The 26,301-nt window shown below is 47.9% G+C and overlaps 1 protein-coding gene across 3 annotated transcripts in view; it reads right to left on the reverse strand.

The window, feature by feature from the left end:
- Positions 1–26,301, reverse strand: part of LOC123755293 (PX domain-containing protein kinase-like protein) — a 201,120-nt gene that overhangs the window by 128,603 nt on the left and 46,216 nt on the right. For all 3 annotated transcript variants that reach the window (XR_011229216.1, XM_069327916.1, XM_045737762.2), the window contains exons 5-6: positions 23,558–23,635; positions 20,876–21,038 (exon numbers count right to left, since the gene is read on the reverse strand). Coding sequence is in view for 2 of the 3 variants with exons in the window: in XM_069327916.1 (XP_069184017.1) it covers positions 20,876–21,038; positions 23,558–23,635 (241 nt within the window). In the remaining variant the exon portion in view is untranslated. The remainder of the gene's footprint in view (positions 1–20,875; positions 21,039–23,557; positions 23,636–26,301) is intronic.

The raw sequence follows: 26,301 nt of genomic DNA on the forward strand, positions 1-26,301 counted from the left end.
GTGGGGATCAAGCCCCAAGATTGATTAATTAGCGTGATCGATCCAGACCTCGATCATTGCTCTATAGAGCTGGTCTGGTGGTGGCAGTATAGAGGCGACTCTAGGGTTTTGGCTCAGAGCTTAGGTCACGTCATACTGGGTGTAGAATCCTAAGTCGGTCAATCGTCTTAGGACCACGTGGCGTGGAGTTGGCTTTGGTAAAAGTTTTGGAGTCCCTTGGTAGAGAATAATAAGTAAGAATACGGGTAGAGGGAGTAGAAGGTAGAGAAGTAGAGAGAGAGGAACCCTAACCCGTGTTACAACCAACCCAACAGGCAGCATGACGGAGGCAAAAACAAGGAGAGTCACCCTGAGACAAAGGGACAGAGCAACCCTCAACTTGCACAAAGCGAGAGGGGACACAAGGGTCTCCACAATCGGACCCGAGAGCCCTCGGGGGGTTTTCCCCGGGCCCCTAGACTGGGTCTGCTAAGGGTTATCCCAGGCAGGGCACTGCTAACTGGCGCCCCAAACTACCAAGCAAACTGCTAAAGCTGAACCCACGGGACGTGTCCACCCGTGAGGGCAAAGCAGGGGGTGCCACCACACAAACGACCCTAATATAATGGGGGGGGGGGGAACAAGGCAGACCCCCCTACCAGGCAAAAACAAATATAAAAGAAAAACCACACAAGTGGACAACGTACCCAGAGGGAACAGAGCCGGCCGCTGTCATAGGTGAAAACTAGCTACGCAGTACCCTGCGCCCCACCAGTGCAATAACTACCACTTACCCCAAGGCAAACGAGGGAGGAAAACCCCCAAACACTCAGGGCGGCCAAACGCCAAGCAGCGAAAAGCCAACAGAGGTTGACCCAAGGTGACTTGTGGAAGGCAACCCCAAGCCCCAAGGGCGGTACTTACAGGGCACTCAGGGAAGGTGACCCTAAGCACATGCAGCCCGAGTACCTGAGAATACTACTCCCAGCTCACACGACCACCGTAAGAGCAGCACTGCAAACAAGTCACAGCACTGAGACAAGACCGGAGCTGGAGCCACACGAGCATGCACTATCCCATCAGCCGAGGAACTGGAGCGGGGATCACCGGAGCGGGGGTCTGGGCTCCCCCTTCCCCCTCCCGGGAAGGGGGAAGCTGCACAGACATGCGGCGCGGCTCGTGTGATGTCATGCTTGTTAGTTCGTTTTTCTGGGGGAGTTCTGTCCACTCGTTTGTCGAGTTTTGTCGTTAACCAGAATAGGGGTTTGTTTTGTGGCGCTTACCTTTCTGGGTGCCTGTCCCGGTCGATGGCAGATATAGAATGCTCCAAATCACATGTGCAATTCTATGGGCCATTGCTCCCCGTGCCTCTCTGAGGGGGCCAGGTTCTGGCTCGTGGTCCCTGGTAGGCCTAAAACTCTACCCACATCGACTGATGCAAAATAGTTGAATGTGAATGTGAATAGTTGAATAGTGAGAATGTGGAATGACCTTCCCAACCATGTTAAAGACAGTACCTCTCTCAACCAGTTTAATGCAAAATAGTTGAATGTGAATGTGAATGTGAATAGTTGAATAGTGAGAATGTGGAATGACCTTCCCAACCATGTTAAAGACAGTACCTCTCTCAACCAGTTTAAGTTAAAAACGAAGCTATACCTAATAAATGCCCTGTAACCTACCTTACCCCTCTATTGTCAACCCATGTATGTTTTTTGTTTTTTTTTTTGTTTTTCAAATCAACGCTGTTTTAATGTAATTTTCTGTAATAATTTGTAATTGTATTTGTGCTGTTTTTTCAACGATGTTCCCCCCTCTTTTACCTCTATTTTTATTTGTACTCAACGCATTTTTTTCTTTTTACCCATTAGTTTTAACCTTTAGTCAGTAGTGTTTTTTCCTGCCCGAAACACTTTGCGTAATAGTGGCTTTAGGCATTGTATGTACTAGCTCTATCTATAAAGCCAACAAACTTTGTAAAATCTCTTTATGTATGTACCTTTGCCTAAATAAAAATTATTATTATTATTAGTTAGGGTATCCATAACAGCCATGGATAGCTCCGGTGAGCCGTAGGGGCTCCCCCCAGAAATGAGTTATTTTGACCATATTTTCTTTGTAATGGGTCAAAATGTTCACTTTTTTACCTCTGTATTTATCGGAATCGAAGTGCATAGCGAAAGAGTTGAGCTCTGCTTGTTGGAGCTAATTAAAAATAGATAAGAATTATAGTGATATCAAGGAGCTACCAACGAGCCGCTCAGAGAAGGGCTTTTCACTATTCTCCATGACTGAACAAGAACCCATTCAGTGGCTCCCTTCTGGTGCACTAAGAGAACATGGACAATAAATGGGTAACTTACTCATGAAAACAGCAGACAGAAGACACAGACCCAGGGACAGGACAATGATGGATATCATGCCGAAGCCATGTCCGGTCAACACATCCGTGGTAAGACGTGGTAGGATCAAAGTGTATGGAACGTCTTATCTGGCGATAAGGATTTGATTAGACCTCCATAAACCCTGGGCCTAACAGGCAACCATGAACAAAGCTGACAAGAAGAAAGAGTGGGCAGCATACTTCAAAATATCATGAGTGTTAGGGAAACACCAGGATAACGAAGCCTCGCCACATATTGAAAAGACTGAAACAGGCAAGCTTTAGAGCAAGGGTAACATTGGCACAAGGCTGATGAAACACAATGGAGACCTTAAAGGGGTCTGGTAGCTGAGCGGACAGTGTGCAGGATTCATAATTCTGTGGCCCGGGTTCGATTCCCGGACCAGGCAGAAACAAATGGGCAAAGTTTCTTTCACCCCTGATGCCCCTGTTACCAAGCAGTAAATAGGTACCTGGGAGTTAGCTGTTACGGAGCCGATTCCTGGGGGAAGTGTGTGTGTGTGGGGGGGGGAGGGGAAATTAGTAGTTAATTACAGTTGACTGACAGTTGAGAGGCGGGCCAAAAGAGAAGAGCTCAACCCCCGCAAGAACAAATAGGTGAATACAATACAATAGACCTGGATCACCCTAAGAAACCTGCTAAAAACAGCAAAGAGCAACCACCAGACTACCTCATGCCAAGGGATGAACAAACCAGGTCATTTAAGAAATGGGCTGAAAACAAAACAGTCTCAAGGCCCAGCAAAAAGATTATAATGTGCCAGTGATTAAGAGCATGAAACACCCAAATATACATTATGAATAAAATCACGAAAAGACCACCAGAAAGTCACGACCTTCAACCCTTCCACTCCACACATCATACTGTACAAGATTTTGGCCTGACTGCATTGTGTATATCATGTATAAATGATTTAGAGTAATGTGTAAAATTTTAAAGTCCTGTGAGGTACATTGAGCTCATATCAGCTTTCTCAGGGCTCCAGTAAACAGATGCCATTGTCAAAGCACAAATAATGGGCACCTTTCCTGGGGGTGAAGGCCTCAGTACTGAGTGAGCAACCAAGGCTGGTGCTTGCAGCACACACTAATAGCACCACTGTTCTGCTTGTGACCATAGCTTTGCTTAAATATGAAAAATATGCGTAACTGTTATTATTTTGAAATTATATCATCATAGAAGAGCCTGACTGTGATAAAGACTGAACCATGTTCAGATATCAGTGAACACAGTGCTGTTTATGATGGTCACAGTGAAAGGAAGGCAGCCACAGCACTGTCATTGTTTGGTTCATCTAAGCATCTTACAACGAACGTTCATGTTCCTTTAGAAAATAAACTTTGTTGAAAATTATTCCTTTCCAGGATTTGGTAACCATGATTTAGATAAGAGCAGCATTGTTCCTAGAATTAGTGATGTGCACAGTGTGTTGGAAGCAGAAATTTTGCCAAGTTAGGTGATGCTGTTAATCGTTTAGTGTGTGATGATGCAATGCTGTTTGGACTTGCCAGAACAGCTTTGTGGTTCCTTATGGTGCAAAAATCCATCGTTGAATGTAATGAAACGCCGTTTTCTGAGTGAGACCTGGAGGCTCCCCGTAGCTTATCCAGGCTGATATGCTAATGTCAGACTTTGGCATCAGTCATGTGTATGGAGTTCTGTGGGACTACCGGGGGACCACAAGCCAGACCCTGGCCCCCCTCAGAGAGGCATGGGAAGCAATGGCCTATAGAAACCCCCGTGTGGTTGGAAACATTCTATGTCTGTCATCGACCGGGTCAGGCACCCAGAAAGGGAAGCATCCCAAAACAAACCACTATTCTGGTGAAAATTGCTACCAAAAGCCAAACAAGTGGATAGAACTCCCCAAAAAGAAACAAGCAAATGAGCATGACGTCACACGTCGCTGCGCCACTGTCTGCGCAGGTCCCCCCTCCGCAGAAGGGGGAAGGGGGGGAGCCTGGTTTGGAGCCCCCAGACCCCTGCGCTGGCTATCCACCTTTCAGTTCTGAGGCTGGATGTCAAAAGACACGAAGAAACGCCGACCGGAGGGAGCGAGGGATGCCAGGGAGCCTCTGGGTCTCACCAAGAAAATGGTGTTTCATTACATTCAATGCTGGTTTTCAGGGGGGAGCGCCGTCGGCTTCCCTGAGCTACCTACCCAAAGATGAAAACAAGAGGGACCTAATCCATGAGATGGAAGATGCACACCCCAAACGCGAAACAGAGACAAAAACTGCAACTGCCAACCCAAGACCGTACAAGCCCAACAAGGCCCAGGAACATCAACGAAGGAACGCAGAGCCAACCAACAAACGACGTGGGCACGGGGACAGACAGCAGGCTGGCAGGACCGAACCACCCCGTGGACGACTCAAGAGAACCACACCCTGGAACAGGGATGAGGGGAACTCTGAACAACCCAAAGCACAACCCCAGTCATGGCAGCCATGGCATGCCAAGCACAGTGCAGTGTATCAACCGAACACAAAACATGATGCACCCCTGGCCAGACCAACCAAGCATCAAACAACCCAAGGACCCCTCCAAAAAGCAGCCGTACCAGTCTTTGCCAGAAAAGAAGGAGATGGCTGCAAACAAACGAACCTATCAGGAGAACCAAAAGAGCTGAACCCCAGGCGCCGGAGGAGGGCATAAAGTACTCCAACCCGACCCCCAGAGGCCAAATCCAACAAGAAAAGGGCCTTGGAAATCAACTCGGAACCGAAGGAGCCACCACAAACCGAGAAGAGAAAAGAGCATGCGATCCAAGAACCAGGATGGCTCAAGCGGCGCAAGAGCAGGCCGGAGGTGAACCACAGAGATGGCTTGCGAAGTGGTGCCGAGGCAACTTCCAAAACCAAAGCAACCCGGAGCAGCTCCGCCAGCGCCACACGAGACAAAGCGACAGTATGTGGCAAGATGAGGGCCCCAAACCTCCACAAGAAACCAGACCATGCCAAGAAAAAAATAGCAAACCGACGAAGGGCAGAAAGAAAAATGAAGGACGGCCAAAGAAAACCCCACACCGCCGCCAAGACGCAGCATGCAGCAGGACACCATCAACGAAGCCACCTAACCACCAACAGATGGCGAGATACTCAAGGCAGAACCGAACCAGCCCCGCCATGGACCGATCGAGCATAGGAAGAGGCGGAACCGCGGGAAAACCTCGGGTGCGACCACCAAGCAAGCAGAGCCGGAACCCAAGCTGGCAAGGAATGAGAAGGAACGTCTGCCATACAGAAAACTTCCCAATGCTAGCGAGCTTGCCAGGAGATCAGAAACACTGTGGTCCTGATGCAAGACTCGTGAAAAGTGACACCACAAGATCCGGAAAATGCCAACTGGCAGGGTAAGCCAGGAAACCAGGAACCCAAACCTGGCAAGCCGGGAATTAACAAAACATAGGGGCGGTGCAAAAGCAGGGAACTGAACGAGGACTAAATCCAACCCAGCTCCCTAATTAGAGAGAACCCCAGCAACATCAGAGGCTTGAGACTGTCCAAAACGCCCCCACGACACATAAGGGGCAAAATAGGCCGACCCCTCAGTGACTAAGAGAGAACTGGATCAACACCTCCAAAGGATACCTGAACAACCTGGCTGTAAGTAATACGTCAGGCTGCGCGCAGCCGCATCAAACAGCCTGGGCGACTAGCCCAGCAATGAGGAGGCCTGGTCAACGACTGGGCCTCGGGAGCGCCAAGCCCCGGAAACACTGCAAGGCAGCAGTATGTGTCAAGAAGCACATACTAAACCACACAACAAGGCGTAACGAGAGGGGCGAGGTAACATCAGAACTATTACAACCCCTGCCACTTAGATAGCACAACACAAACAAGTGTAAACTACCTTGTACAGGGCTTCTCGCAGATGTTAAACCCTGATGAGAAACTGACACGCAAAACAATCCAACTACCCCTCACATATTACCCCGCAGTCAATCGACCTGAAGCGAATACAGGAGAACAAGCCTTATGGACTAGAAAACAGCCCTAGAAAAACAGCCCCAGCACCAGCAGAGAGGGACACGAGCGTAGAAGGAAGATGAAGAACGAGGAAGACAGGCAGCAACGGGAACGAAAGGGTCAGGATCAACAACACAGAGGGCCATGTCTCTGTCAGGCGAATGGCAGCTGAGAAGGTGGACCAAAGAGCCAGAGCTCAATCTCTGCAAGCCCAGCTAGGTAAGGACAACTAGGTGAGCACAGAGAATCCAATGAATGTGGAAGGACTAAGTCAGACACTGAAAAACGGGCTAGGAAAGAGTGACCCAGATAAGACCATGAAAAATGGCGCCATGACCCACCGTGTAACAAACAACACAGACGAAGAAGGAAGGCCCCAGGAAGAAGCACGCCAGGGCCAGACAAAACGCCACAACCAAACCCCAACACGGATCCCCAGTACCAAGCCACAGCAAAATGTCACCTCCTAACATCCTGACCCAGTGTAACATTTACCCCATAACATGTACCTCCAACATTGTACCTCGTAACATGGCGAACGTGGGGCCCCTAGATTGACTTGAGCATGTGATGAACATGTATATGAGTGGGACCAGATGGGTATAAATAGGAACTGCCTCGTATGGGCCAATAGGCCCACTGCAGTCACCTTTGTTCTTATGTTCATAAATTCATAGCCACGAACCAGTGCCTGGCTAAAAGAAACGCCAGACTGCATAAACTCGCCTGCAGAACGAAGACACGAACTTGCCATGGCACAATGCAGCCGAGAGAAGTCCTGGAGCACTGCCAGAGGAAGAAGGCCAGAGCTGCACCTGCAGAGGCAAAGGAGGCACCCCACCCATATGCAGGGAAAACCCAGCATCCTCCCTATAGCGGCAGTCCAGAACACCCCCAGCATCAACGGGGCATGGACTGGAGAGACAAGAGGAGCGAGAGGGGCAAAGCACCTGAGAGAACAAGGACGGGAACACCAGCACTTGTGTGCACCATCCACAACAAAAACTCCCATTACGCATGCGCAGGACGCATGAGGCCTGAACTGCACAACCCCACCCAGCAGGGAGGTCACCAACAAGGAGTATTGCAAAATATTAGCAGTGCCTAGACAGAGCACGGAGAGAAAATATAATGACAAAAGAACAAGACAGTATCGAAAACCAAGAAGCACAAAAGAGGACCAACAAGTCCAAAATGTACTTGAGGTAAGCCTCACCGGAAGACGACAGACGGTCCAATAATGCGGGAAGAATCGAAGACCTTCCCGAACCCCCCCCCCCCCCCCCCGAGATCTCACAGAAGCAAACAATATCACGAAGGCTCAGAAAGTCACATTCGCACCCGAGACCAAAAGTCATGCAGAAACCCCGAAAATAGGGGAACATGACCCCTCCATGACGGAGAAGTCCCGCCCCAGAGAAAAGGGGGTAGAAACGGAGAAAAGTAGCCATTGATAGGATGGAACCGAACAGATCCGAAGGGGCAAGGATCCGAACCTGGGGAGGGGCCGATGCCCAACAACACGTACGCAGAGGGGGGGGGGGAAGGAAAAACTTCATTCCCCATAACTGCAAGCCCCACACTGAGGGTGGAAAACCCCGGCAGGGTCCAATGGAACTCGAGACCCCCCCAAATCCGCCCCTCCCCAACCCCCAGGAACCTTCACGGCAGACCCCGAGGCTGAGCCATTCTCCCAAAGCCCCAGCCTCACAAGAAAAGGCCAGGGCAGCTGGAAAATTACTAAGTAAGAGAGCCCACTAGCAGACTCATACAGTCCGGCTGGAGGAACAGGCTCGAATGTCTCCGTCACTACCCCAAAAGAGGGGACCCCCCCCCTCTCGTGCCAAAGTCTGACATTAGCATATCAGCCTGGATAAGCTCTGGGGAGCTGACGGGGCTCCCCCCCCCCCAGAAAATTAGAGATATACAGTATATATAGTGTGTGTGTAATAACGGCAAAAGCACCATTTTATTGTTCAAAGAATATTAAACTGATATTAGTGACATGACTATATCCATGTGTACTAATATTTAGTATGTGCTATGATACAAAAAAATATTGACAGCCCAATACAACATTGCACTTGAAAGTCATAGTAGAAACATTCAAAATACGAAGAAAATATTATAAATTCAATGCATGATTTTTAGAATTTAGTGCAAAATAGGAGTGACTAGGCCAAACTCTGATAACCAATTATAAGATTATTGCACTCGCCAGAAACGCTTAGTGGATCCATAATAGTGGATGAAAATGTAAACAGTTATAACAGTATATATAAATAGTAATGTACCTGGAGTGTAATAACAGCAAAAACACTTTTATTGCTCTAAGAATATAATAATAGCATCACTAATATGCACACAATATTTGAGTACAGTATAGCGATGGTTATCTTCTTCTCGAGATGATACCGGGGCTTCGCATCCCCGTGGCCCGGTCCTAAACCAGGCCTCCTTTTCGTTACACCCCCCCCCCAGGAAGCAGCCCATAGCAGCTGTCTAATTCCAGGTACCTATTTACTCCTAGGTAACAGAGGCATCAGGGTGAAAACATTTTACCCATTTGTCTCCGCCTCCACCGGGGATCGAACTTGGAACCTCAGGACTACGAATCCGAAGCGCTGTCCTACCAGCTGTCAGGCGCTCTGACAGGCGTCCAGATATTTTATTATATAATTCAAATTGATCACATTACACACTATCGAATAATAATATTGAAAAAACAAACAATTAAATACATTGAAATAATTAAGTAATACAGTATCTTCTTTGTGGCAACTCCCACTACACACACGGCTTGGCTGGAGCTGCCTCTGGGCCACTACTCTGTCAGTGCCTGTATCATGTCAGGCTTGCTCACCCCATCGCCACCAAAGTATGTAACATACTATTTTATTTTTCCGTGATCATGGAATGCATTTTGACAATATTAGAAGGAAACTAATTTCTTTTAATTTTTGTTCTTGTGCACCAAGAACATATCTCATTGACAGCTATTAACAGCTGTGCAGCCCAGTGGTTAAATGAAAGAGAAGCCCAGAAAAAGAGAAAAAAAAATTGATGACCCCAGCAAATGATTTTTTCTAATCAAAATCAAAATCAAACATCAGATATGAAAACTGGCAATGAGACCTGAAGCATCTAATCACTAATCATCTGGGCCCAGAAGAAAAGTGAAAAGAAAACTAGACAGAAATTACCACAGAAAAGTTCCAAGACATACCATAATAAATATGAGGTAGCCCAAAGGTGACAAGTCAGTCCACAACCTGAAGAATGAGGTTGTGGGTAGAATTTAGACAAGATAGAACCCCTGAAGCCCGCCAGGGTGGCAAGGCATCAAAAACCATGCCTCCCAACTTGATGGAATGGGGGGTGCCAATCACTGGAAGCAAACAATGCCTTATGGAGGAAGAGGAGTTGGAGCCAATATTTATTTGTCAAAAACCTATGTGGCATGATTCAAAGAAGAAATAGAGCAAGAATTAAGAATAAGCCCAAACCTGGAACATCCAGACATATGCTAGATCTGTCATTGTGCCTCAAAATGCACTGATGGTGGAGACAGAAAACCAGATATGCAGCAAGATCCATACCACATGGTACCAGGGCAGAACAAAAAGGTGGAATGACACAAGCAGCCAAATCATGCCCCAGGAAATAATTCTTCCACTTGGTGCTGTTGTACTGTACTAACCTAGTTATACTCAACTGAATACAATTTATGGGGATGAGCTACTGCTTTTAGACCATGTCTTTCAACACTTAACTGACTGGTGTATAGGTTCCAAAGTCTATTTGCTTATGTCATATCTATATTTGAAGTATTACGTCAATCTGAGAGCAGCCGTGCCCAACAGCCTAGTTGACCATTTCAGCAACCAGGAGGCCTGTTCGGAGACCAGGCCGTGGGGACGTTGAGCCCCAACACAACATTACCCCAAGGTGCACCTTGGGGTTACATAGCATTGATAAGGTGCACCTCCACTTCAGAGCACATTCCATTTGTTCTTGTGATATGTTGCTAGTAATATATTTGTGGCTCATTTTAATACAGTGGTACTTCAGCTTACGAATTTAATCCGCTCACAGAGATGGTTCGTAAGCCGAAAATTCATAAACTGAAGCAAATTTCCCCCATACGAAATAATGGAAATTGAATTAATCCATTCCACACTCCAAAAAATATTGGCTAATTGATAATTAATTGTAACTAGGAAACAGGATTGGTTCAACAGAAATTGCTAGAGGGCCAGAGACCAAAAGACACAAAAACGGAAACATAGGAATCTTGAGGTTATCTTGAGATGATTTCGGGGCTTTAGTGTCTCCGCAGCCACGACCAGGTCTCCACCCCCAGGAAGCAGCCCATGACAGCTGACTAACACCAAGGTACCTATTTTACTGCTAGGTAACAGGGGCATAGGGTGAAAGAAACTCTGCCCATTGTTTCTCACCGGCACCCGGGATCGAACCCGGGACCACAGGATCACAAGTCCAGTGTGCCGTCCGCTCGGCCGACCGGCTCCCCAGGCCAAACCAGGAAGAGGCCATACCCCCCATGCACACCAGCAATGCAAAGATGCAAGAAACAACTACACGGCAGTGAGGAGAGAGGCAGAAAGAAATTTTGAAAAGGGGGATTGCAGACAAATGTTAAACAGAACCAGGCCTATTCTATAAATTCATAAACAACAAATTGCAGGTAAAGGATAATATTCAGAGGTTGAAAATGGGAAACAGATTCATTGAAAATGAAAAGGAAATGTGTGAAACATTAAACAAAGTTCCAATGTGTGTTTGTACAAAATTAAATCTTCAGGGAACAAGACACAAAAACGAATTCCAGAGAACAACACAGAGGTGTCTAGAGACGAAGTGGAAAAAATGCTCAAGGTGCCAAGTAAGAACAAAGCAGTTGGTCCAGATGGAGTTTCGCCGTGGGTTCTGAGAGAATGTGCACCTGAGTTCAGCATTCCACTTCAACTAATTTTTCAGGCATCCCTGTGTACAGTTGTAGCTGATGTGTAGAAAAAGGCTAACATAGTTACAATCTACAAAAGTGGCAGCAGGGAAGACCCCCTCAATTATAGACCTGTATCATTGACAAGTCAAAATATTGGAAAAATTAATTAAAACTAAATGGGTAGAACACCCGGAGAAAAACAATATAATATCAGACAGACAGTATGGTTTTCGATCTGGAAGATTCTGTGTAACGAATTTACCCAGTTTCTATGATCGAGCCACAGAGATTTTACAGGAAAGAGATGGTCGAGTTGACTGCATCTATCTGGACCTAAAAAAATGCTTTTGACAGAGTTCCACATAAGAGGTTGTTCTGGAAACTGGAACATATTGGAGGGGGTGACATGTAAGCTTCTAACATAGATAAAAAATTTCCTACCTGATAGAAAAATGAGGGCCGTAATCAGAGGCAATGTATTGGATTGGAGGAATGTCACAAGTGGAGTACTACAGGGTTCAGTTCTTGCACTGGTAATGTTCACTGTCTACATAAATGATCTACCAGATGGAATACAGAATTATATGAACATGTTTACTGATGATGCTAAGAAAATAGGAAGGATAAGTAACTTAGATGATTGTAATGCCCTTCAAGAAGACCTGAACAAAATAAGTATATGGAGCACCACTTGGCAAATGGAATTTAATGTGAATAAATGCCATGTTATGGAATGTGGAATTGGAGAACATAGACCCCACACAACCTATAAATTATGTGAGAAATCTTTAAAGAATTCTGACAAAGAAAGAGATCTATGTTTGGATCTAGATAGAAAACTGTCACCCGAGGGTCACATTAATAACACTGTGCGAGGAGCCTATGCTACAATTTCTAACTTCAGAATTGCTTTTAAATACATGGATGGAGAAATACTAAAGAAATTGTTCTCGACTTTTGCTAGACCAAAGGTGGAATATGCAGCAGTTGCATGGTGTCCATATCTTAAGAAGCACATCAACAAACTGGAAAAAGTGCAAAGACATGCCATTAACACTTTCGCGCGCCCTGGGATGGTAAAAAAAAAAGCGGTATGTGCGCGCAGCGTTTTTGCCGCGTAAGCGTAAAAAACCAGCGTTGAATGTAATGAAACGCCATTTTCTGGGTGAGACCCGGAGGCTTCCCGGAGCTTTACCGGCTGATATGCTAATGTCAGACTTTGGCATCAGTCATGTGTATGGAGTTCTGGCCGTGGTCCCCGGTAGGGACCACGGCCAGAACCTGGCCCCCTCAGAGAGGCAAGGGAGCAATGGCCTATAGAAACCCCCGTGTGGTTGGAAGCATTCTATGTCTGCCATCGACCGGGTCAAGCATCCAGAATGGTAAGCATTCCAAAACAAACCCCTATTCTGGTGAAAATTGCTACCTAAAGCCAAACTAGTGGATAGAACTCTTCAACAGAAAACAAGGAAACTAGTATGACGTCATACGTCACCGCGCCGCTGTCTGCGCAGCTCCTCCCTCCCCGGGAGGGGGAAGGGGGAGCCCCAGATCTCCCACGCCGGCTATCCACCCATCAGTTCTGAGGCTGGATGTCAAAACACGCAAAAAAACGCCGACCGGAGGGAGGGAGGGTTGCTGGGGAGCCTCCGGGTCTCACCCAGAAAATGGCGTTTCATTACATTCAACGCTGGTTTTCTGGGGGGAGCCCCGTCGGCTTCCCGGAGCTAACTACCCACAGAGGAAGGTCAAAGGGACTGAACCAGGAGGCGGACACCACGCACCCCCCAAGGAGGCGAGACAACCGGCAGCAAACGCCAACCCAAGGCGCCACAGCCCCGAAAAGTCCCGGGAACAACACAAGAACAACGAGCAGCAAGGCCCCTGCACGAACACCAAAAATACATGCCCGAAAGACCGCAAGGCCACGTCGCCCAGACGGCAGCGAGAGCAGCGAAACCACGAACGCCATAGGCATGAGGGAAGAACACAGGCATGAGGGAAGAACACGGGCAGCTTAGCCGCAAGAACACGGCTGACCACCCGGGACACTATCACCCGCGAACCGGGAAGAACAGAACCGGATCAACGCAAAACGCGCTCCGGACCCAAACACCGTGGCACGCAAACAACAGCGGAGGGCCGCCACTGAACACAAAAAACGACACGCCCCCGGCCCGACCAACGAAGCACCAACAAACCCTGGACCCCTCCAGAACGCAGCAGCCCCACCCCGCGCCAGAAAAGATGGAGACTGCTGCCACCGAACAACCAAAACGCTAAAACCGAAGGAGCAAGAAAACTCAGCGACTCAACCCCAAGAGGCAAAGACCAAAAGGAAAGAGCCGACGAAAAAACACACCGGAACCGAAGGGGCACTACCAACCGAGGAGAAGACAGCACGCTGACCAGAGACCAGGAAGGTGCAGGCGGCGCACGAACAGGCCGGAAGTGAAACGACGCACAAGACAGCTGACGAACGGTGCAGAAGCAACGCCAAGACCGAAAGCAAGCTGAAGAGGCTCCGCCCGCGCCGCACGAAAAGAGGCGACAGTATGTGGCAAGACGACGGCCCCCAACCCCCATCAGAAAACCAAGCCGAGAGTAAACCAAGCTAACAAGAGTAACCCCCTAAGAAGGGACAGGAAAAAGAAGGACCGCCAAAATACCCCATACTGCCGCCAAGAGAAGCACGCAGGTGGGACACCTACCACGAAGCCACCCGACCACCAACCGGAGGCGAGACCGCAAGGCAGAACATAAGCAGCCCCGACAAGGCCCCTTCGAGCCCAGGAAAAGGCGGAGCCGCGGGAAGATCTCGGGCGCGACCACCGAAATCCAGGCGGCACAAGGAGATGGAACGTCTGCCGAACAGAAAAACTCCCCAAAGCATGCAAGCCCGCCAGGAGTTCAGAAACGACGGGTCCGACGCGAGACATCGCAAGACCCCCAAAAAAACCAACCGGCAGGGCAAGCTAGGAAACCAAAGAAGGCGGAAGGGTCGCCACCAGAACAGTACCCGAACCAAGGGGTACGAACAACTGCAATAGACCGAGACAAGGAAGCACATCACAGGACACAGGCTGACAAACGCCTAAGAACACATAAGCCAACACTAGTCCCGAAGGCACACGAAGGCGCAGGCGCACCCGAGATCAGAAGTCACGCAGAACCCCATCGAACGGGGAAACATGACGAAAACACCGTCCCAAAAAGGGGTGGGAGGAAACATCCACCCACAGGACGGAACCAACTGACTCAAAGGCCAAGGAACCGAGCCCGGGGAGGGGCCGACGCCCAACAGCACGTACAGCGAGTGGGGAGGAAAGACCCCACTCCGCGTAACCACAAGCCCCGCCTAGAGGGATAAAAACCCCCACGGGGTCCAACGGGGCCAAGGCCCCCCCAAGTCAGCCCCGGGAACGTATACGACAGGCCCCGGGGCCGAGCCGTTCCCCCAAAGCCCCGGCCGTACCAGAAAACCGGGGCAGCCGTGAAAACACTAAGGAAGGGAGCCCACTGGCAGACTCATACAACACGGCTGGAGGAAAAGGCTCAAATGCCCTCGTCACTACCCCGGAAGGGGAATTCCCCGAGACTGCCCGAGTCTCAACACCATCAAAAACCCCGCCCCGAACCCACAGACGGTAAGGAACCGGATGCAACCAGGAAGGGTGATCCAGGGGAAAGACAAGGGGGCGTGGATGGAACCGAAGCAACCAACACCACCAAGTCCCAAAACGAACTACAATGAGGCAGCCCCGGGGCTCCCGGGAAGGAAACCACGAGAACGTTGCCACCACCAAGGCTCAAGTGCAACGCCCCTGCTGCCCGCACCCGCTTTGTTAGCACAACTGGGTAACCAAGCCACAACGAGCAACCAAACTTGCAGGACTCCGGGTCGAAGGTGTCACCGACCCCACAGGCAGCAGACGGAGGCAAAACAGAGTCACCCAGAGACACAGGGTGAGAGCAACCCTCAAACTCGCTGGAAGCGAGGGGGGGACTCTGGGGTCACATCCATCGGACCGGCGCGCCCCCAGGGGTTTCCCAGGGTCCCGAGCGTTTACTATAAGAGGACTCGCGCTCAGGTAATCCCAGGCAGGGTACTGCTAACCGGCACCCAAAGCTACCAAACAACTTTCTAAGAGCTGAACCCCCGGGACGTGTACACTCACAGGGACCTAGCAGGGGGTACCACCAGAAAATACTCAGAACACAAGGGACACAAGGGGCAAGAACGAAGGCAGACCCCCCCCCCCCCACCAGGTAGATAAACAAAAAGAAAAAGAAAACCCCGCAAGAGGACAGCGTACCCAAGCGGAACAGAGCCGGCCGCTATGATTGGTAAAGACAAGCTGCACAGTACCCTGCGCCCCACCAGTGCAAAAACTGCCCCTTACTCTAAGGCGAACAAGGGAGACAGAACACCCGAGCACACAAAGAGCGGCCGAAAACCAAGCAGTAAACGGCCAAGCAGGGGCAGGACCCAAGGAACTTGTGGAAGGTGGCCCCAAGCCCCAAGGGCAGTACTTACAGGGCACCTAGGGAAGGGAACCCTAGGTGCATGCAGCCCGAGTACTGGAGAATCACTCCCGGCTCACCCACCACCTAGAAAACAGACACCACACTCTAGGTACAGTGCTGAAACAACCACTGGAGCCGGAGCACATAACCGTTGCCTATAGCATCAGCCGAAGAACTGATGGGTGGATAGCCGGCGTGGGAGGTCTGGGGCTCCCCCTTCCGGGGAGGGGGGAGCTGCGCAGACAGCGGCGCGGTGACGTATGACGTCATACTAGTTTCCTTGTTTTCTGTTGAAGAGTTCTATCCACTAGTTCGGCTTTAGGTAGCAATTTTCACCAGAATAGGGGTTTGTTTTGGAATGCTTACCTTTCTGGATGCTTGACCCGGTCGATGGCAGACATAGAATGCTTCCAACCACACGGGGGTTTCTATAGGCCATTGCTCCCCTTGCCTCTCTGAGGGGGCCAGGTTCTGGCCGTGGTCCCCGGTAGGCCCTAGAACTCCATACACATGACTGATGCCAAAGTCTGACATTAGCATATCAGCCGGTAAAGCTCCGGGGAGCCGACGGGGCTCCCCCCAGAAACAAAAATGTGTATACTCTTTTTACTCTCCTGACCTTAGTTCTCGAGCTACGTATTTCATTTTGGTACCAACGTGTTCGCAATAAAATTCTCTAGAAGAACATCAGTAAAAAGAGTCACAAAACGTATAGGGATACCAGCACCAAATAAATAACTACGAAGATGACTCGCCGTGAGCGCCCAACAGCAACAAAATGTTTTTACTCTTGGGATTGTTATCACCTCCACACTTGTCCTACAGCGTTAATTTTGGTATCAATGGACTTGCAATGAAATTCCAAACACGGTGATATGAATATAAACGTAGAGTAATGATTGCGGCCCACCCGCAAGAGTGTGGGAAGTGGTGAAATTGTTACCCGGTATCGGTGACGGGACGACACATGTGCGATACGGCGCTTTGAAAGTCTATACTTATTTCACTCTCCTGACATTATTATTCTATGTACAGTACGTCATTCATTTTTGTGTCAATGTGTTCGCAATAGAATGTTCTATGAGCCCGTAGGTAAAAAAGATCAACAAAGCGTAAGATAGAATAGCGCCAAATATAAAACAACGCTGGAACATATCATTGAGCGTCAAACACACACGAAATGTTTTTACTTTTGTTATGTTTGTCAAGTTTATACTTGTTGCACACAGTTATTTTTGGTTGTACATTGATGGAATAAAATTCCCTAAACAGACATATGCATATAATACATGATATGGGGGAAGCATTACCAGTATAAACGGCTAGTCACCCACCTGCAACCCGTTTGGGACACTCATGCAGACACACGCTACACCCCAAAAAAAATCTATGAAGGTTCGAGTCTACTTATGGCAGTTTATGTGATACAGTGTTCATTCTGGTATCAAAATACAAATACATTACCAGTATAAACGGCTAAAGTCACCCATCTGCAACCCGTTTGGGTCACTCATGCAGACACACGCTACACCCAAAAAAAAATCTATGAAGGTTCGAGTCTACTTATGGCAGTTTATGTGATACAGTGTTCATTCTGGTATCAAAATACTCGTTTCAGTTTGTAGTTCATGCGATTTTCAGAATCAACTGAATCGCTGGAGGTTCAACATTTGAGTCAGAGTCATCTGACAAAACCGTCTCGTCAAATGGCAGTGTGCCAGACATCTCGGGTTCTGATTCGGTTGCTGCTTCAGCTTGAGGTGTTGAAGTGAACAAGGGCCGCCTCACACCAGATGGTCCAGGAGTTTGAATGGCGTCAGCATAGGCAGGACCTGTGTCATCATTTATGTCTGGAGCGTGCCGCAAGTGTTGAGATACTGTTGCTGTTTGAGGCAAATCTTCCGGGTCCCAGCACAATAGGGTCCAATTTGCCACCTCGTGGAACTGTAGCAATGTTAGCTTTTTTTGATCAGTTGTGTTGTATTTGTACAAAACAAAGGCATTATGCAAAGCCATTTGCAGGAAATAAAACGTTATCTTTTAGGTCCACTTGTGAGTTTTCCGGGTAAAATGGTAATACCATTTGATCGAAGTGGTCCACACCTTTCATGAACTTATTGTACCATGCAGCCTAGTGGTGAGAAAGAGCCTCATGGCGCGCAGTTTGAAACAAACCCAAAGTAAATCGGATTAAAATTGAATTTTATACAAATATTTTAAAAGAGGACATAAATTTATGTCCACCATGCGGAAGCGGTGAGGCGAAACAGGACTCCGGGCGGAGTCCTCATCAGCAGAAAGTGTTAAGTGGCTCCCAGAACTGAAGGACAAGAGCTACAAGGAAAGATTAGAGGCATTAAATATGCAAAAACTAGAATTTAGAAGAAATAGAGGAGATATGATCATTACGTACAAAATTGTAACAGGAATCAATAAAATTGATAGGGAAGAATTCCCGAGACCCGGAACTTCAAGAACAAGACGTCATAGATTTAAACCAATGAAACAAAGCTGCCGGAGTAATATAAGAAAATTCACTTTTGTAAACAGAATGGTAGACGGTTGGAACAAGGTAGGTGAGAAGGGTAATGGAGGCCAAAACCATCAGTAATTTCAAAGCGTTGTATGACAAGGAGTGCTTGGAAGATGGGACACCACAAGAGTGGCTCATGTGGCTGCACTTAGGTAATTACCGTATGTGTCCACAGCACCATGACACCAAGGTTTTAACCCTTAAACTGCGCATGGCGTATATATATACCCTGAGTAACATGTTCCACGGTGTGCATGGCGTATATATACGCCATAGGGTGCCAGGCCCGATTCAAATGGCCCGCGGCTACACAGGGTTCACAGTAGCTTCCTCAGGGATCTTGTAAACAGATGCCATTTTTTTTAAAAATCGTGGGCAATATTCTCAGGTGTGAGAGGCACAGTACTGTTGGAGCAACCAAGGCCGGCGTACGCAGCATGAGCGAACAGCATTGCTGTTCAGCTTGTGACCACAGCATCACCGAAAAATGTCAAAATAAATATATAATTGTTATTATTTAGCGATGACAATATTACAGATGACCCATGACTGATATAAATAACCAGGGTTGTGATAATAGCAGGATTGCTGTAATAATTAGTGCTGTGGGAGGAGTGATGCTGAGAGATGGAGGGAGACAGCATCGTTTACTGACTGTATGGCTAGCTGTTATTGTTTGCATTCACCATACCAGGTCAGTGGTTCTCTATGGTGAACACAAATGTAGATACTTATATATAATGTGTGTATTAGTGTAATAACAGCAAAAGGATTATGCTGGGAGCAGCCATATGGGTGATGGAGGTGACGTCGTCTGCATGATATGTCTAGCTGTTTAGAGGGTGGCCACTATGCTCTTTGGGCGCACTACAAGCTTAGGTGTACAGTTACAGTGCATAAAACATGTAGATACTTATAAATAATATGTGTATATAGGGTAATAACACTGCAAACAGTATTGTTGGGGGAGAAAGTTTAGTGCATGTGACCTTGAATGAGTGAGGGAGCCGCCAGCCGCCATCTGTGTATAGCGACGACTCTTAGTGCCTGAACTAACTATATCAGCTTAGCTGTACAGTTGTGGTGAACAAAATATATACATACTTATATATAACGTCTGTATATAGTGTAATAACACCACAAATGGTATTGTTGGGGAAGAAAGTTTAGTGTGTGTGTTGAGGGAGTGGCAGCGAGTGGCTGGCTGGTGTGTGGTGATAACTCTTCGTTGCTTTTCGACTCTCAATACCAACTTAGTGATTCGTTATGGTGACCAAAACATGCAGATACTTATATATAACCTGTGTATAGAGTGTAATAGCAGCAAAACTATTTGTTTATTGTTTTATAAACATAATAATTGAATCACTGATATGCACATCATACTTTTGAGTATAGCAATTATTCACCACTTTTATTATATAAATATATTACAATACACAGTATTGAATAATATTACTGCAAAAAAACTAAGAAAAAATCAATCGGAGACATTGAAACAATTAGGTAATAATATTTTTGTGGCAACTCCCATCTGTCTGCGCGGGTGACGCTGACCAGGTCTGACGACCGCTCTGTCAACGCCCACTTTTTGCCAGACTTCCTCGGTCAATTGCGCCGAAAATATGTCACTTACGATTTATTTTTTATTTTTCCCGTGCTCAGGGGACACAAATTAACATGTTTAGAAGACGAAAAAAAATTTTTGAATTTTTTTTTTCTTGCGCACAGGGGTGTAAATGTTCCCAGGACCCCTGAGCAGTGTAATGGTTAAGGATTAAAACACAGCACTTAACTGAACTGAATCTGGTTTTGAGCCTGCCTAAACCTCGTAGGGACCTGTCTGAAAGACTGTGATGGAGTTTAAGGTAGATGACTGGGTATTGGAATGAGTGCTGTTATCTGGTGATACTTGAGAGTTGTACCCAGAGAGGTAAACTGGCAGCTAGCAAGAGTACTAATTTGGGATGTGTGATCCTAAGCAAGGCTTGGAATATTTGAGTATTTATGAGTTAACTTTCTATAGTCACTCTGGGCTGCATTGAACTATTTTATCCAGTGCCACCCCGAGCACCAGTATGATCCGACAGGGATGCTTGAATAGTGTCGTCGTCATCCAAGCTGACAGTTCATATAAAGCCACAATAGATTTCATTACCTTTAGGACTATAGTTTGAAAACACACAGTTCAATTAAAGAGGTTTTAAGAGTACAAATGTATAGCAGAAAATTTGAAGATCAAGAACACCACCATCACTGAGAGAAAATTGATTTTGAGTACCACATGTTTTTTGGATGACAGACCCTATGCAACAAAACATTGATCATTATACTCTCATAGACTGTACTAAATTAATTGGTCACTGCAACATTAAAATCTGATGACCAATTAATTCAAAACATTTCACTCTAAAATATAACATTCGGAAAAAACACAAATTTTTTAAACATTGTAAAAAAAAAAAAAAAAAAAAAAAAGCCAGCAGCTTACCATAACCTAAACCTTTCTCATGCAGGAAGAGAAGTGCCTCTAAAATCTGTCTTCCATAAATTGCACAATCTCTCTGCCGAATGCTCGAAGGCTTATCACTGGAGTACTTGATCAGAAAGTTTCCTCGAGGTTTAGCATCATGTATCATATCACGAACAGTACCCTAAAACAAAAAAAATATACAGCACATGAAGATGAAAAGCATTTAGTAGGGGTCACCATGCATGTAAAACCTGTTTTACAACAGTTATCAATACTTGCACCCGAGGGAACTTGAATTTATAGCTAAAATTGTTTTAAACATTTATGTCAAAATTCCCTTGAGGACATAAAATGTTCATGCACAGAAAAATGTGTTGTCTTATTTGGTCATTTTTCATCTGCTTATAAGCATGTATCTTTATATTAAAATGCTCTCATAATATGGTACAGCCAGATCTAAAATTCATTCAGTTGTAACCTATAAACTCTGAACTGGCATAGTAAATTTGCAAATCATTAGAACGGACTAAATGTACAATACTGAGACTTCGACTTCTAAACCAGAAAAATCAAACAATCCCAATACTTACAGCATCATACTTGGGGATTTCAATCACAGAGAAATAGACTGGATAAATACAAATCCCTCTGAGGATGATGAGACATGGAGAACAAAACTGGTGAACACTGCAGGTAAGAGGACCCACCAGCAGTACTAGACTAGGTGTTGATCCAAAATGAGGCAGATATTGGAATCAACAATATGAGATGCCCCTTGGGGCTATCAACCACTGCATTATAGTGCTCGAGTACAGAACGGAGCTAAAGGAACTGGACAGGACAAGAGACATGCCGAAGAATGATGTGAAACTACAAATATGGAGACTACGGTAAGGGCAGGGATTTTCCGAGTAAAGTCCTGTGGGGAAGGGAATGGAAGATATAAGAGATGATGGAAGTGCTCAGAACTGATGGATGCACAGAACTGTGTAGATGCAGTGGAACTGTACATCCAACTTAAGGTGGTGAATGAGAATGGCAAAGTAAACCCCTGGGTTTACTTTGGCAGTGCAGAGAAGCAAAGAGGAGGGCCAAAAAAGCATAGAAAAATTACAGAGAGCCAGGGTGTTTTAATACACTAGGGTCTGATGTCAGGAAGGAAGTCGAGATAAGAGTTTGAAAATGACATTGTAGTAAAAGCCAAGAACCAACCAAAGCCGTTTTACAGCAATATAGGGAGAAAAACTATAGCAAGAGACCATGTGATAAGGTTAAAGAGACAATGGGAAAGTCTCATGGAAAATGACAGATGAGTGAGGGAACTTTCATGAGATCTTTACAAACCAGAGACCAGATGTTACGGACCCGAGTCCATCGTCAGAGCACGGAGCAATGACAACAACGCCATCTGTGCGTCCGCTCCCGAAACCCCCTCCAAATGGACAACGCCATCTAGTGAGGACGGGATATACCGGCCACAGGTGCTGGATTCCCGTCTTAATCAGCTCATAACATAGCCGCTGCTGACCTCTGGTGAGGTGGCACTTAGACAGCAACGCCATCTATGGAATGAAGAGGTGGGCGTTTGTGTCTAAGCCTGTAAGTGAGGTTCCCTAGCCCCAGTACTAATGATGTGTCTGATTACAGAGTCGACCTAGGACTGCTGTATTGGACGATGGATCAGTCTACCCAAGGCAGCCAAGGTCTTTTCACGAGTTTGCTCTGAAGAAGCTGTGAGTCACCCCCGGACAAACTCTGCTGAGAGTGTTAGCCTGCCTGTGACATGGCAGTATCAGGAATCGCCTTATCCGGGGCTGGCTGGTGGAAGAGACTAGCCACTATGGTGCTTAGAGAGGAGGGTGATCAGCGGGATCACACGAGGCTCCTGCCTAGGGCTCGCAACCCTAGTATCGGTCGTGGAGTGGCCTACACAGCGGAGCTGATCGAAACCTGCCAGCTACAGACTGGATTGTGGTTGAAGGCCTCCACGACGGAGCACCCAGTGGGACTGTAATTTGGCTGGCCTGTGGCCAGGGTAGATTCGCCGAGAGAATCAAAGAGGATTCATCGTGGGCCGAAGAAGAGAACCAGGGCTACTCATCGTGAGCACCGTGGAGCATCCTGTGTCTTCAGAGGAAGACAACTCTGTATATTATCGTGTAGTTATAAGCCCCGTGTGATTGTTATATATTTATTTATATGGTGGTGGTGAGAATATATATATAAATCAGAACATTTGTATCCCTCCCCCTTTAAGTTAACTTGCATTACGGAACACATCCCTTGAAAGCCTCTACTAACTTGGGGCCGGATTCCCAAACTCTAATAACACCAGAGAAGAACCCGGTTGCGTCCCAGTAGGGCCGTAACACCAGAGACAAGTGGAGACGTGGAGACCAGAGACAAGTGATGAAAGGCCGGAGCAAACACCGAATGACATGGTAAGTTAATTATCAGGTAAGAGCACTAAGCCATTATGACTACATGACATTTGGAAGGGATAAGGATTTGGGCTAGGATGGTTGAAATGAGTCGTGTCCAACCACTTGGATGGTTGGGGGAGTGAATTTGAACATGGCTTTGAGTTTTGAACATAGGACAGTTTTGAACATACCGGTTTATGCAATAAATGCCGAAGGTAAATAAAATTTTATTTAATAAAATCTCAAAAGGTAAAAAAAAAAAAAATTGTATTCCCACCTGAGGAAACCAGGGTCGCACGACACACACTCCAGCTTCTGAGGCGACACTACTGACTGCTGGCACTATGTATGGATGCTGCAGAGGAAAAATAATTATTAGATATTTCAACCCTTATATCATAATATTCAATGTCATAGTGAGAAATCAGTGTCTTGTGTTGCACTCATAATGCAACACAAGACACGAATTAAGATCAAGCAGCAATGATCTGTATTTCTAAACTCAATACAGTAGAATTAAAAGTCAAATTATTTGTTTTTCTTTTTACCTCCATGAATTAAAAAAAAACCAGCGTTGAATGTAATGAAACGCCATTTTCTGGGTGAGTCCCGGAGGCTCCCCGGAGCTATCCCAGGCTGATATGCTAATGTCAGACTTTGGCATCAGTCATGTGTATGGAGTTCTTAGGCCTACCGGGGACCACGGCCAGAACCGGGCCCCCTCAGAGAGGCAAGGGGAGCAATGGCCTATAGAAGCCCCCGTGTAGTTGGAAGCATTCTATGTCTGCCATCGACCGGAACAGGCACCCAGAAAGGTAAGCGCCCCAAAACAAACCCCTATTCTGGTTAAAATTGCTACCAAAAACCGAACTAGTGGATAGAACTCCCCCAACCGAAAACAAGCAAACTAGTGTGACGTCACACACTGCCGCGCCGCTGTCTGCGCAGCTCCCCCCTCCCCGGGAGGGGGAAGGGGGAGCCCCAGACCCCCCGCACCGGCTACCCACTCCTCAGTTCTTGAGGCTGGATGTCAAAAACGCGAAAAACCGCCGACCGGAGGGAGGGAGGGATGCCGGGAAGCCTCCGGGACTCACCCAGAAAATGGCGTTTCATTACATTCAACGCTGGTTTTCTGGGGGGAGCCCCGTCGGCTCCCCGGAGCTAACTACCCACAGACAGAAAAAGAGGGACTTACCCGGGAGGCGGTCGTCGCTCACCCCTCAACTCGAAGCCGAGACAACTGGCTGCAACCGCCGACCCAAAGCAACACAGGCCCGACGAGGCCCAGGGACATTCACAAGGTAACGAGCAGCCAGGACCCTGTTCGACCGCCAAAATCCCCGCGCCCGAATATCAGACCAAGACATATTCCCAAAGACGGCAGCAAGAGCCGCGAACTTACGAACGTCATGGGCATGGGGATAGACCGCAGGCTGGCTGGACCTAATAACCCTGCGGACGACCTGAGAGACCCGAACCCGCGAACAGGGAAGAAGGGAAACCGGATCAACCCACAGCGCGTCCCCGGACACAGAAGCTGTGGCGCGCAAATAATGGCGAAGCGCCGCAACTGGACACAAAACATGATGCACCCCCGGCCTGACCAACCAAGCATCTACCACCCATGGACCCCTCCAGAACGCAGCAGTCTCATTCTTCGCCAGAAAAGAAGGAGACGGCTGCAAACGAACAAAACAATCACCACGACCAAAAGAGCAAAAACCCCTGCGCCGGAGGAGAGCATGAAGCTCCCCTACCCGACCCCCAGAAGCCAAAGCCAACAAGAAAAGTGCCTTGGAAAAACAATCCTGGACCGAAGGGGCCACAACGAAACGAGGAGATGAAAGGAAAGCGAGCACTCTGTCCAAAGACCAGGATGGCTCAGGCGACGCATGAGCAGGCCGGAGGTGAAACAATGCACGAGACAGCTTGCGAAACGGCGCAGACGTAACATCGATACCGAAAGCAAGCTGAAGCGGCTCCGCCAGCGCCGCACGATACGAAGCGACAGTGTTAGGCATAAGATGACGGTCCTGAAATAACCACGAGAGGAAGGACAAGACCACCCGAACAGGCAAGGAGCTAACACGACGAAGACGCAAAAAGAAACGGAAGGACCGCCAGGAAACTTCATACTGCCGCCGAGAAGAAGCCCTCAGATGGGACACCAACAAGGAGGCCACCTGTTCACCATAGAGATGATGATAGACTCGAGTCAAAAAAACCATACGCGAAGACTCGAGGAGAAGATCGAACCAGCTACGTGACGCACCGGCCCGATCTGCTGAAAGAGGCGGAGCCGCGGGAAAACCCTCGGGTTCGGACACCGAGCAACCAGCGCCTGAAACCAAGGCTGGGCCGGCCACCAAGGGGCCAGAAGGACAACTCTCCCCCGGTAAGTCTCTAAGCGAGTCAGGACCTGGAGCAACAGCCGAACCGGGGGAAAGAGGTACAGGAACCCCCATCTCGACCAGTCTAGCCGAAAGGCATCGACCCCGACGGCCTCGCAATCGGGGAAGGGCGCCGCATAAACGGGAAGACGCCGCGACCACGCCGACACGAAGAGGTCCACTTCGGGGCGCCCGAACGTCTGGCAAAGCCAACGGAAGGACTCATCGTCGACCGTCCACTCCGTGGAGAGGGGAACGAAGCGAGACAGGGCGTCGGCCAAGACGTTGGACACGCCCCGTACGTGAACCGCCAGGAGAGCTAAACCCCGAGAACTCAGCAGACGAGTCACCCAAAGCGACCAACCCCAAAGAGACAAGGACCGCATCGAACCCCCGCGGTTCAGGCAATGAACCACCGGAGAGCAGTCCGAATGGAGCCGAATCGTCGATCCGCGGGCCACCCGAATCCTCCCCAGAGCAAACCACACTGCCGCGAACTCCCGCACCGTGCTGTGAGCTCGACGGAAGGACGGACCCCAACGCCCCTGGCCGGCCTGGTGAGCACTGGTCACAAAACCCCAGCCGAGAGACGACGCATCTGTGTACACATCGAGCGAGGGCTCGGGTAGGC

Source organism: Procambarus clarkii, chromosome 20 (assembly GCF_040958095.1).
Source record: "Procambarus clarkii isolate CNS0578487 chromosome 20, FALCON_Pclarkii_2.0, whole genome shotgun sequence".
In the NCBI taxonomy this organism is placed as follows: Eukaryota; Metazoa; Arthropoda; class Malacostraca; order Decapoda; family Cambaridae; genus Procambarus; species Procambarus clarkii.